Below are 13,994 nucleotides of genomic sequence, written 5' to 3'. Positions count from 1 at the left end.
CAGCTTGGGGTTTTGGCTGCAGTCGGGATCATGGAGCTCTCATTCAGGATCTCCCTCTAAACAGCAGATAGACAGTCAGGTGAAAAGGATCCCCGTACCAGTCTGGGACTGCCTGAGTGCCCCCCTCCCCCCAGCATCCTTTAGGGAGGGCAAAGGGATTAAAGTCCCCTCCCAAGGTTTATATCTGAATGCTGCTTGCTGTTCTCATTTTCTTCCCATCAGGGAGTGAGAGGAAAGCACATAGCGTGTGTGCATGCATTTCTCTCCCGTCAAGCTGGATAGCGAGTGATGCAAGCTGGGTGCACTCTCGCTCCCTCACAGTGATGAACAGGAGCAGCAGGCAGAATCCTGTTACAAATCTTCAGCCTCCCTAACTAGTGCCCTTGTCCTCCTTAGCCCTCCTACACACACATGCCCCACCCCCTCCGGCCATGAGCCCTTCCTCACACTTCCCAATCCTGACTCCTGCTCCACAGCCCCACATACACACCCCAACCCAGCTGTCTGAGCTCCCTGCACTCCCCCACTCTTACATTTCTTACAGGCATCTTCCCTGGTCCATTGTGAGTTAAGTGTTTCTTGATGGGCTATTTAACACAAATAGCTCCTCCAGGCTGTGCTGGCTCAATAGCTTGTTGGTGCTACCCATGAGCAAACATTTTAAATAAAAATATTAACCCTATATGTGTAACTTCAAATACAAAAAGGATAAATGCATGCAGATAGAATCATATTCAATAAATCACAACTTTTCCATATACACCTTACTAGACATGCTGTATTTAGGGATGTGAAAGTGAAACTGTATGTGATTAAGCGATGAACCTGGGCTCATCGGGTAACCTTCACAGTTACACACAGGTTCCCGGTATGTGCAGGGTCTTGGCATGAGCAGCCACCTGCCTCCCCCTCCCCTGCCTACCGAGCTGCTGCCTCTCTATCACTGACTCCCCCGCATGTAACTGCATAACCGCTGAAATTTTCAGCAGTTACACGTTTATTTGATTAAATGCATTTTAACATCCATCCTTCTTTATACAAGATTTGTTTTATTATATAATGAGCACTCATGCTGAAAGAGGATGGGCAAACTGCATTTTTTCTGAGGGTTTACAACTTGATCAAACTTAGGTGGATTTTTCACAGGGAAGGAAAAGACATGTCCCTGCCACAAAGGCTACTCCTTACTAAATTTCAAGTCAGTTCTCTAAACCATGATAACAACTGAGTTTCTGAATTGATTGCCAGTATTTTTTTAACACAGGGGAAAATGTTTTTCCTTAGCCACAGTCTTAAAAATTAATCCTTTTGGCAGAAATTTTCTAAAATGAGTCAGACAGACACAGCCAAGCTTCCCCACCCCAGAATCTGAAAGTTTCAGCAAAAAAGTCTAAATGTTGCCAAAGCTATAAGCACCTGAAAACTGAGTTACTGACATGTTAGGCAACCTGAAAACTGACACGTTAGGTAACCTTAGTAATAAAGTTTATTATCCACCCCCCCCCATATTAAGCAGTCCATTGACTTCAGTGGGAATGCTCAGTGAATAAATTATAAGCTGTGTGGCTAAGACTGGAAGATTGTACTAAGTGTTAAGTGATTTGTTATATTAAAAATAAATGTTTTGACTGTATTAGAAAAGGATCTTTCAGTGCAAGCCCATTTTGGATTTAAAAGTCTCAGTAATAAACAAGTCAGTAACTTTTAACAGAATCCTTGAAATAGCCACTGCAAAGGAAAATATTGATTAATATTTCACGCCTCATTTTACATATTTCTCAGCGGTGATTGCCAATCCTGGAAACCCAATTCAGAAATACACTGAGACCATTTTGATCACCTTTTCCTAATTAGTTTTAATTACAACCTCCTACATAAAACAGTCTTTAGTTGTATTAAAATATATATTTATCTGCAGGGCATATAATAGGGCATTGATATAGTCCTTTGATTTACAGAGATTGGACTTGCTTTACAGTTTTATATTCAACATCTATAACTGTTTAGAGATGGTCACCAATATGCTTTTCAAAACTGTACTGTAAATAAGTTTACCTGGCCAATTTTGATGTTTTTATTCTATCTGTGACCTTTTACAGCTACCTCCAGCTACACAAGGGCCTCTCAGTAAAAGATATGCGGAAGCTTATTTAAATGAATACTTGCAGAAGATGTATTGTTTACATAAATATAGCTTCACTCTTAAAAAGAGTGAGGAACTTAAACTTCTGGTGCATCTAAAAGTACATTTAAAATGCCACATTAGTCTAACTTGATAAAATAGGCGATATTCAGAGAAGAAAATTACCATGTGCCACGCCAAAACATACATAAAAGAAGGTAAGAAAGTACTTTTGACATTATTTTGGCGAAGCCAGAGTAATTATCCCCTCCTTCCTGCATTTCTCCCCATTTAACATTTCTATCACAGTGCTTTAAAAAAAACTTGAGCCACAGTATCCCTGTTTCAAACATAAAAGCTATATAAATTCCAGATTAAAGTGTTCATTTCTGTAGTACAATGTTCATTGAAAAATGAATGGAAATTAATACATTAGTTTCAAGCTTTTGCATCATAACATGTAAAAGGCTTTCACAGTACCACGACAATGTAGTAGTTTTCTCCTCTTATTCTTCAGCCCTAGTATTTTTATGGGGTGTGTGCACACTGTGCTGTAAATGGAATGGTATTGATATCAGTGTACAAAGTGTCCTCTAGTTAAATATTAGGTGAACATCTGCCTTTGTAAATAATCTATATTCTACTCTGAAGCTATACCGGTGTACAGTTGTGTTTGAGTGTGTGTAAAAAAAAAGGGGGGAGGGGAGCGGCACGCTCAGGCATCAATGGTAGCACAAAAGGCCCAAACAGAAACAAAAGAGAGGATATTCCAGAAGAAAATCTGTTTCCTGTTACCTTCCAGTAGGGGGAACTAAAGATTCATCGTCCAATCTTCCTTTTGGCTCAGGGACCTGTCTGTGTTCCTGTAACCCACTGTCTAATCATCAGTGCAAACATCAAATAGCTACGAGCTAGTCTGTGATCACATGTGGTCTCAACCACACTGTTTACACTGAAGACGCTGGAAATATTCAAACCCTTTTGATCTAACTGTGTCTTTACCTGATCACCCTCTGTTCTGCTCCGGTAGATTTTCTAATGCAGGCTTCTGCCAATGGTTCTTTTCCCATTTTAATTTGTCTTTTATTTTTTCCCTGCTCCCTACTGATCGATGTGTTCTGTAGCCTTCCCCTCTCCCCACATTTTGGCTGAACTGCTAGTAGGCTTTCCTAACCGAACTATTTTGGGTTTGGTACCTTCTTGATCTTTAACCCTCCCAGATTAGATCAGCTAAACTTTCCCCTCGCCCCCACGTCAAACAGAGGTGGGGTTGAGAGCACCAGCGGGTTCTAGGCAAAGTGTTAGTCGTGTTTTATGAAATGAACAACTGTTCCACACATTACAAAAAAAATGCGGGTCAGGCCCGGTTCATTGTGCAACCCGCAACCCTCTCTTCCTTTTCCATGCGAGAGAGGGGGAGCCAGGAAGACATATCTGCTGGGAACCAAGGGGTTCACTCCAGGGCTGTGTGTGTGTGTGAGAGAGAGAGAGAGCGAGACTATGACTCATTAGGGAATACTTCCAGGAAATCACTCACCGAGAAAATTACCTGCCCATTAAACAGGATGCAGTGAGGAGCAATCATGTAAATTCCCCCTGTACCCAACTGTAGCGGTGAAGGGCGGCGTTAGTTAAAGAAAGGGACCAACAGCTGCTCACTGTATTACCGCCCCCCAGCTCTCGAGGAGCGGGTGTGGATGGAGTACAGCGGGTTTGCCCCACACCCCACCGCCTCCTTTTCCCTGCCTGGGCGCCGCTCTCATTCCCTACCCCATCTCTGCAAGTCGCTGGGGCTGCCGCCGCCGCCGCAGAAAGGAGGGGGCGCGGACGTGTGGCTGCCGGGGCGAGCTGCAGCAGGAGGTGCTGCGCTCACATACACGCTCACGCTGTCCCTGACACAGACTCAGCGGCCAGCTCCGCTCTTCCCATTCCCAGGAGCAGCACGCTGGCGTTACTACGCTGTTAGCTCTTTATTTCTAGCTCGGGGTGGGGGCGGCGACATCCCCGCTGCAGACTGTTGCCCTGCCCGGAGGAAGTTAGGAGAGGAGCTCTGCAGATTGACCTGACCAGAGCCAGCCCAGCCAAAGCCAACCCCGCCCGCGTGTTTCCCTGCAACGTGCCGAGAAGTTTGTTGGGCACTTTCTAGGAATCAGGGCCAAAGTGTTTCTCTCTGGTCTTCCGAAGAAATCACTTGCCCGGTTCTTAAGGAGAGTGATGGGCTGCGGGGATCCGAGGCAGAGGGAGGCCTCCCCCACAGCCAGGTACGGTCCCCGCCCACACTGTGCACCCAGCTCCCCCCCCGTCCCCCCAGTGCTCCAGCCTCAAACCTGGGTCACTGCTCCCTCAGCCACAGGCTCCGCTCTTGCAGGCATGCTGGGGAGGGGCGCCAGGGCGATTTTTAGAGCGGGGGTGATGAGCTCCGTGGACCCAAACCCAGTGATCAAATCCATTTGAAGCGGGGGAGGGGGGTGCGGAAACAACCCCGCACCCACGAGTGTATGGCGGGGTCCCAGGAGTATCTTCTGTCTCCGCATGTATTGAGCCTCTTCCCCATCAGCGCAGCCTCGCTCCTCCCCATGCAGCTGCGGGCATCAAGTTGGTGAAGGGGTGTCAGGGGACGGGCACTGCACGGAGCTGCGGGGCGCGTGTGGCTGTGCCGCCCGGTGCTTGCGGAGGGAGGGGCGCTGCCTGGCTTCCAGGCGCTCGGGGTGGGGCGCTAGCCTGGGGCTAGCAGGCAGGATGGGCTGGGGGCGCGGGGCAGCAGCCACTGTGCAGGCTGTGCTGCGGTGGGCACGAAGGGGCGGGGTCTCGGGCGGAAGGGGCGGGGCGGGGGGGCTTGCCTCCCCCAGCCAGCCGTTCCCCCACCGCCCATGGGAGAGCCTTAGACACACTTGAATAATTCCTCTGCTTGAGCTGGATTGGTGGGAATTTAGGAGGCAGTGTGTGCAAAGCAGAAGCCTTTGGAGCTCTCTCTGCTAATCTGGATGGATCTAAAAGTGTCACATTCAAGCCCTTTCCCTCTGCAGCTTTTGCTTTTCAGATTTCCCCATTCACTTTAATTAGCTGCTAGGAAAGTCTAAACTTTTGGACCTACCTCGTCTTGGTTTTGGGTACTTTTTTGGGGTCACTCCGGGATTGGTGTCTCAAGCCATCTGGATTGCTTTTAATATGTCAAAATGGGTCTGCTGATGCCACTCCTGCTCTTTGGATTTGGATATTTTCAAGTTTATGGTAAGTTCAAGAAAAAAAATCTGTCATCCCTTTGCAGAATTTCTCTTCATCTGAATTTGATTTGGTATAGCACATGGATGACATTAGTTAGCTTTAATGTTACAGGATCTAAATAAAGTTTCTTTCTGGTATAGAAATAACATTTAAGTTAAAAGGAGGGGGGCATATATGTTTCCAATAAGCTATCCTTACTGTTTGCCAACTTAATGGAAAATAGGTCACGAATGGAAAAATGTCAGTCTAAGCTAGAAAGGAAAGAGATGACCACAAAGTGGTAAGTGAGTCTTTTGGAGATGCCACTGTGTTTCAGCTACTATTATTTTGCGATTTCCTTTTTCTTAACTTTTAGGTAGGGATTCGACTGATTTAAAACAGGGTAATTGTTCCTTGGATTCAGGTGAGGTGAATTAGAGGATCGCAGCTATGAGCTCCTTACATGATCCGTTCGTATCTGATGCAAGCAGGGGAATGTATTAAAGGGTGTGGAATCTGACTGTAATATGTGGTGTAAGTGGGGGACTATCAAAAGTAGTGTGCAAGTGGTTTGTGTTACTAGAGAACAGTACAGTATGGAAGCCAGGCTTGCTACTGGGGAAAAATCTGATGAGAATGTTCAAAGATTCTCAGGATTCTGTCCAACTGCTGTCAGTGTCTCTCCCTATTCTATCAAGACAAATACTCTTGCTTAGGGTTTTTTTTCTCAGTTGCTGTATCTTTACCAATTATCCCAGGATATTTTCGTGATTAAACTCAGCAGCACTTTGGACAGGGTTTCCTGTGGGATTGTGTTACAGTGCTTGTTGTGGTGGTCAAGTGAAGGAAGCTGAAGGGTAAAAAAGATTAAATCAGCATTATATGGCAAGCAGACTGTAACTTAATAGTTCAGAGACCTTAATAAAAGGATAGGATTGTAGCACTTAAAGAACATGGTTTGCTGCTGTGCAGCAGGGTGCCTAAAAGCAGTGTGCTACAGTTTTTGCATGCACACAATCAGAGAACATATGCATATATTACAAGTCCTATGTGTGTGGTATGTAGTGGTACCAAATATTTGCCTGTCTAATTTGGATCATTTGATACTTTAAACAAGCTTTTGGACATCAGATTAATTCACTGTTTGGGACACTGGCCGTTTTTGCTTGTCTCTGGGAGCAAACTTTGTTCCAGGAATCTGCTGCTTAAAACCATTTATCATAACAGTATCAAAGTGAGGCCTCCTTATGAACATATAGTGATATCATTTTACCTATTGTAGAAATAGTTTGCCATCATGGACAACTTGAATATCTCTGCCCAATAGCCTGCCAGTAGGCAAAACACACAAATGCAGAAGTGAAGAGTAGGAGACATAAAGGTGTTGCTTCACATGAGTTGTATATAATGTGCCATGCAAGTGACCCTTCAGTTGGGTCTGTTGATAAGAGTATAAGTTTCTGCATATGCTATATTCACATTAGTCAGTATGCCACATCTCACAATAAAAGGATTTTGATTAAACCCCTACACTAGCAACATTTGTTACAGGAATGGAATTTTTCCTATGAAACCTATCACAATTGACAAATCTAAGGCAATCAATGTTGTGGGTGTTTGTGTTTGTAATAGACTGGAAACACCAGACCATGGAAATGTAAATATTAGTATATGTTTAAAAATTGTATGTATCTGGAAGGAATACAATTAAAGTGCTCAGTGGAAGTGACAGAGAAAACCAGAGGAGCTTGGTGTTACAGAATGTAATTAATGTACCAGGCTGTTTGGAGGTATATGAAACAAATGCAATTAACCAGCTTGCTGAAACTACAGAAGCAGGACATAATTTATTCTGTTTTGGTCATGGGGAGCAAAACTAGAACCTTTGTTCTGATTTGGCATTATAGGACAAGGGAGGAGCAGATAACTAAGTCAGCACTGGACCACTAATAAAGAGAGCAAATTGCCAAAAATAGATGTGAGTCTCCCTTGTTTCATGGGAAGAGACAGCAAGGGGCAGTGTTAAAATTGCCTACATTAAAAGGCTTTAAAAATACTGTTGTGTCATGGCTTGTGGATAGCACATCAGGACAAACTGCAGATAAGCTCTTATTGTCAAAATGGCTAACAAGTAACTTTGAAGAAACACTGACATTCATCCTTGGCGGTTGTCACTTATGCCCCCACAGATGCGTAGTTTTTATGGTAGCACCATAGGATAATGTGGAGCCACTAGTTGCTTTGTAAAAAAGTATTGCAAATCAAATTAAAGACAACTATAATGAAGCACATGCATATTTGGGAATAATTAATTTGTTGCTTAGAAATAAACCTCAGTATCAGAAATAAAACAAAACTTATGTGTGCACCTACTCAGTTACTACATCTCTGTGTTTCCTCGCCCCCCCCCCCCCATGAAAGACCCACTCTTAACATACTTTCTTGGCCTGAATTTCAAATCCAGTAGGGGTTGAGAGAGACATAATGGCTATTCGTGCTCTTACTGTGACATCTTTCCCTTACTGTGACAATTTTGTTCAGTGACTTACAGGTAGCATTACACAGGGCTGTGATGGTGGTGCAGATTTTGGTGGTTATTTTTCTTGTAGAGTTTTTTTTTCTTCATGCTTTTGTTGTACCTGAAAATAGCAGTGCTCCATAAGTATGACAGAAAATGAGTGATTTTTACTGTGCTTATGATTTTTCTGCAGCCCTGCCCATATTCTTTTGCAAGCTGCTCAGGGAATAACTGTAATTCCCCCTTTTTTCCCCTTTAGCAATCAATGCTGGGTCCAAGCCTGGAAAAATGAAATTTATTTTTTTACCACAGTGAACACACTCAAAAATAAACCAGTTCATGTCAGGGTTGCAACCGCTGATTCCATATAATTTTCTTTCATTGGTTTTTCTTTCATGCTTTGCTAAAGATTTGAAAAATAGCTACAAAGATGAATAGGAAAGTTCACAGGCATTTTCATTTGTGAATAGCTATAATTATGCATGAACATTAAGTCCTACCCAATATTCTTACTAGGCCAAACTGAGCCTGGGTGCAACTCTTTGCCCCAATCTAAATTGAAACTTTTTATACCAAGAGTGAGTTTAATTCACTGTCCCATTGCAAACTGCAAGTGCAACACTTCCATCTGATTGATGGTGATTAATAAACACAAATAACACTATACAAAGCACAATTTTAGATTCCCATGTATTCTGGAGGTGAATATTTTGAGGGACATATTTTTTCATTCGGAAAATAAATATAAAAAATGGAGGTTCAAGCTTTCCACCACCCTTTTGCATAACTCCCTTTTTCAACAGTAGGGTTAATATCTATGGCCTCATCCAGATCACAGTTGCACATCAGAGGACACAGATTACATATAAAGCTAGAATATATTCTTCCAATGGGTTTTTGTGCTGATAGGGTCTTGATCTCTCATGTGGTTTTTGCTGTCGATGGATAACCTTTGATTCTGTGGGATGTATGCATTTTAATGCATTAAGAGTAAAGTGCTGTTTAGATATAAAGTTTGCATCTTTCTTTCCTTTCCTTTCTGTGGCCTTTAATTCCTTAGGCTGTGATTCAGCAAAGCACTTAAGCATATGCCTGGGTCCCATTGATTCAAAGTCCTATTGAAGTTATGGGGACTTAAGCATGCACTTAAAGTTAATCATGTGCTTAGGCATTTAGCTGAATAGAGATGAATTTACGTACTTGGCTGCTTTGCTAAACTGGGAATTTAGTATTTGCTTTCTTTACTTCCTGTACAGTAATTAGCTATCACAGCAGCATACATTCCTCTGCAAAGATAGGAAATGTGACAATTATCACGTTACTGTAGCAATTCCAAGAATGAATGTTTGTGTAAAAGACAATGTTTTTTCATAATGAATTTGTTTCTTTTTTTAGGTAAGCTCATCTGGGTGCACGATAAAAGGGTATGATAGGAACAGTTTTTGTTTTAAACCTCTATTCTACCTCTTCTGCAACAGCTCAGTGGATTGCATGTACCATTAGATCAATCCTTCCAGAAGTAGTCTTCTGTGTAGGGAGCAGGCAGTGTTGCTTCTGGAAGTGTCATTTTAGCTATACAACAGATTAATGGATTAATGGGCTGTAACCAAACAAGTTGGCAGGCTTCAAAAATCTATTTAAAAAGTGAGAGAGGCATGAAGGGAAATTCAGGGTAGAAGAGAAAGCACTGACTTGTTTATATGCTTTCTGAATAGGCCATCCAGCAAGTGTGCTTCTTGGACTCAGTATTCAGGAAGGCAAAGAATTAATATGAAGGGTCACAGCATGGCCCAGGGCGTGCTTTTGTCCACTACTGAAATGTTTAGTGTAAATTGCTAAATGTGGCTTGATGCATTTTTATCGCTTTATTACTCTGGAATTACCACACAAATGTTGATCTCTATTAAATACATTGTTAACAGCTTCAGTATTTTCTGTTTTAGCCACCCTAACGGACACAGTGCTGTCAGGTGTTTTGTTTTTTGTTTTTGTTATCTCAACTGGCAGGGCTGCTCATGGCTGCTTTTTCATTGGCTACCATCTGGTTTCCCACCTTCCTTCCAAATCCTGTAAACTTGCCATTGCTGCAGTTGCCCTATTGCTTAGAAATCATATTAATGTTACTTGTGTCTTGCCAGCAGGCTAGCTGACTGGTGTTCATTTCTTCATTTCAATGGGAATCTTTCCATTTTGTGTTGTGGAAGAAAGGAATTATTCACACTTGCCAAAAAAATACATGCTTTATTTGCTCAAGCAGAACTGATATTTCTTGTATGTGAGTGAGTGTTGGTGGAAATATAGAGTACTGTTAAATATCCTTACTCTTGCAATTTTTCCTGGTGCGTCCTTAGCATAGATCTGGATGAATGTTTGGTGTGTAGAATGCAGAAATGTGGACTTAAATATTGATCTCAGAGATAATATTGGGGCAGGAGGAAGGTCCTTAAAAAGAGCCCAGTTCTGTAAACTTTTACTCACTTAAAGTAGTTAAAAGACTAAGAAAACATGTAGATGGTAACATGAGCTTTTATGGGTTCAACCCACTTATCATGAAAGCTCATGATACCCATCTACATGTTTTGTTAGTCTTTCAGATGCTAGACCATTCATTATTTTTTAAGTTATAGACTAACTCGGCTACCCCTCTGAAGCTTGTAAAGCAATTTGTTTGACTTGAATGTACATGAATTAGGGTGTGTAAAATTAGGCCTTATTTTGTCATCTTTAGTCTTAGTCCCATGTACTTTTACTTAGCATACCCCATAGCTGTTGTTCGTGTCCAAAAACAAGAGTAAGTAGTAAAATTTTGTCCTTCCCACCAGTCCTTTCCTCAACAAAAGAAAATTCTCCTTTTGTTTACACTTCTCATTAGTGTATAACATAAGAATATAAGAACGGCCATACTGGGTCATACCAAGGGTCCATCTAGCCCAGTAACCTTTCTGCTGACAGTGGCCAGCACTAGGTGCCCCAGAGGGGGTGGACCGAAGACAATGATCAAGCAATTTGTCTTGTGCCATCCATCTCCAGCCTCTGATAAACAGAGGCTAGGGACACCATTTCTGTCCCCTGGCTAGTAGCCTTTTATGGACCTAACCTCCATGAAATTATCTAGCTTCTCTATAAACTCTGTTATAGTCCTACCCTTCACAGCCTCCTCTAGCAAGGAGTTCCACACATTGACTACGCGCTGTGTGAAGAAGAACTTCCTTTTATTAGTTTTAAACCTGATCCCCATTAATTTAATTTGGTGTCTTCTAGTTCTTCTATTTAGGGAACTAATAAATAACTTTTCTTTATCCTCCCTCTCCACACCACTCATGATTTTATATACCTCTATCTTATCCCCCCCTTAGTTTCCTCTTTTCTAAACTGAAAAGTCCCTGTCGCTTTAGCCTCTCTTCATATGGGACCCGTTCCAAACACCTAATCATTTTAGTTGCCCTTTTCTGAACCCTTTCCAAGGCCAAAATATCTTTTTTGAGGTGAGAAGACCACATCTGTACACGGTATTCAAGATGTGGGTGTACCATAGTTTTATACAGGGACAGTAAGATATTCTGTGTCTTATTTTCTATCCCTCTCTTAATAATTCCTAACATTCTATTTGCCTTTTTGACCTCTGCTGCACACTGTGTGGAAGTTTTCAGAGAACTATCCACGATAACTCCAAGATCTCTGTCCTGATTTATCGTAGCACATGAGAGCTTTTCCAGAAGAGATCTTTGGAAACAGCTTCTTCCAAAAGAGAATGTCTACACAGCAAATGTGCGTCGAAAGAGCGATCTTCTTTGAATGAATGCTGTCTCGCATTTAAGCTGTTATTACGATGGACGGAGTGGCCACTAAGGCACCTGTGTTTTTTCCTCTTTCCTCTTCTTTCAAAAGAACTCCCTCTTCCCCATCCACACGTGCCTTTTTCCTAAAGATCTTTCCGAAAAAGGCTTCTTCCTTGTAGAAAGAGGTTTACCAATGTTGGAAAAATCCCTCTGTTCTTTCGATTTTATTTTTTGAAAGAACGTGATTGCAGTGAGGACGTAAGTGAAGTTTTCGGAAAAACAGACGTTTTCTGAAAAACTCTGCATTGTAGACATACCCTGGGTGTGGGTGATCTAGTGGGGGCACAATGCTTTTTTGGGGGAACATGCTGAGGAACTGCAATGACTGAACCCTTTTAACCAGTACTAGCCTTAGCCTCTAAACATTCGCAGGTTTGGAAATAGGGTAGCCAGGATTCCAACACAACCTCTTTGCAGGTTTGGAGCACCTCAGGCTTCACCAACTCTCTGTCCTTTGTACTGAGGCTGTGTAGGTTTTTGATGCCTACTATGGGAGGCAGTGTCTACATTAAAGAAGGGCTTTTTTGTAGATTCTCCCCACCACGTGCTGGCCAAGAAATCATGCAGCCACATGAGAGCAGTCACACTCTGGACTTTAATTCTGTACGAAGAATATCTCTTACAAGTAAGTATGTTAATAATAACAACACATAACCTGCACCAACAACACATATATAATAAGCTGCCTTTGTGGAACCATTTTGCTTTAGCAGGGAAAGTCCTTATTTAGAATCGATGGACCTTTGTAATCTGATTCTGTGAATTTAGAAATGTTCTGGCAAAAATTACTAAACTTTTGCATCTGTGTTTGTCTTTGAGCTTTTAAGAATACAGCTGTTTGATTATTCCGTTAAGTGGTTTTTGTACACATACTAAGTAAAAACTGTTATCTACACAGCTCTTCACAAGTTAGTGGCTTTGCTTTACTAGATATTGAGTTAACTGGCTCTTTGGTTTTGCCCCTGAGTGGATTTGCAAACATTTTCTCCCAAGCAAAGGTTGGTTTTCAGTTCAAACAATACTCAAAACTTCAAATGGTTAATTCAGTTGAAACCACAGCATTTCACCTAGTTTTGTGTCAAAGCTATGTGCTTTCCATAGTTACCACAGGATACAATAAATTTGCTTAAGTTAAAATTCATGAACATTAGCAGATCTTTTGGTGAAAGCAGTGTGAGTTTTCACACAAAGCCTGAAATGAAGGGCGATTGTATGCTTAGAGTTTTCACTATGTAAGTTGTGCACAACTCTTCTGGAATAGTGGACATGCTACTGCAACTTTAAATACACATTACAACTGCTAGTTCCTCAACATTTTCAGAGGCATGTAGTATTACTCACTATTCTGAGTTTAGTTGGGAGAAAACTTCATGATGCTTGCAGTATATCTCCCTCCCTCTTAATAAGACTTCATTGTACTACTTCAGTACCAACAGACTTCTGCTAGGTAACAACAACAATAATGACGATACTTAGCTATATAATGTAGCACTTTTCAGGAGTAGATCTCAAAGTGCTTTACAAAGAAGGTTGACATCACTATCCCCATTTTACAGCTGGGGAAACTTAGACAAAGACAGCTGAAGTGACTTGCCCATGGTCAAGAGGACATGTGACAGGGCCAGGATTGGAGCTCAGGTCTTCTAAGTCCAGTCCAGTGCTGTGTACTTAAACCAGTGATCTGTTCCCCATCTTCATTTTCTCAGATGGGTTTAAATGGATCAACAGTTTTCTTGGCCTGAGTCATACTGTTAACCTGAAGTGCCAAGATTCAAAGCACAATTTCTTTTCTACAAGCAACTACAGAGATGATTAAATCACTATTTCTGTTATGGGATATAGTCTTTTAGTATGTATTTATGCATTGCCTATGAAACTACAGTGCCATGTGCCAGCACAAGTAGGCTTTATCAGTAATGTGCTTGTCATAAATGTACATCAGGCAAATAATGCAAAGAATAAATGGCCAGCAGCAAGTTGTAAAACACTGTAAGCTCTGTAGTTCACTACTGCTAATCACTAGCCATTGATTGCAGGAGAAACTGAGTGGAAAACATTTAACCTTTTTAAAACCAAAATGTCAGGTAACTTTATATCATCCAGCATCTTTCTCCTGCAAGGTGGACTAAAAGAACCCTTCATTTGGGAGTATCAGCGGTACTTTTTTACTGCTGTGAAAATGTCAAGAGTTAAGTAGTAGTTATGAGAAGTATTTTAATGGTACATCAGACCTGTAATCATGGATCTTAAAGCTGTAATTCCCTATAGTTTTTCAAGCTTCTTCCACTTCCACAGTCAGTATTTGCTTTTT

General features: G+C 41.8%; 1 protein-coding gene across 24 annotated transcripts in view; it reads left to right on the top strand.

Annotated features, from left to right (window-relative positions):
* Positions 1-4,971: 4,971 nt before the first annotated feature.
* Positions 4,972-13,994, top strand: part of ROBO2 (roundabout guidance receptor 2) — a 625,770-nt gene continuing 616,747 nt past the window's right edge. For 8 of the 24 annotated variants that reach the window (XM_075909831.1, XM_006136940.3, XM_014580516.3 and 5 more), the window contains exon 1: positions 4,976-5,353. In XM_075909831.1, the coding sequence (XP_075765946.1) occupies positions 5,299-5,353 (55 nt within the window). In that variant the 5' untranslated portion in view covers positions 4,976-5,298. Of the gene's footprint in view, positions 5,354-13,994 lie in introns of all 24 variants that reach the window. The other 16 variants (XM_006136942.3, XM_075909829.1, XM_014580523.3 and 13 more) reach the window with 5 other exon arrangements.

Source organism: Pelodiscus sinensis, chromosome 1, assembly GCF_049634645.1.
Source record: "Pelodiscus sinensis isolate JC-2024 chromosome 1, ASM4963464v1, whole genome shotgun sequence".
Classification (NCBI taxonomy): Eukaryota; Metazoa; Chordata; order Testudines; family Trionychidae; genus Pelodiscus; species Pelodiscus sinensis.
The sequence above is the reverse complement of the archived record's forward strand: the minus strand, read 5'-3'. Positions and strand labels throughout refer to the sequence as shown.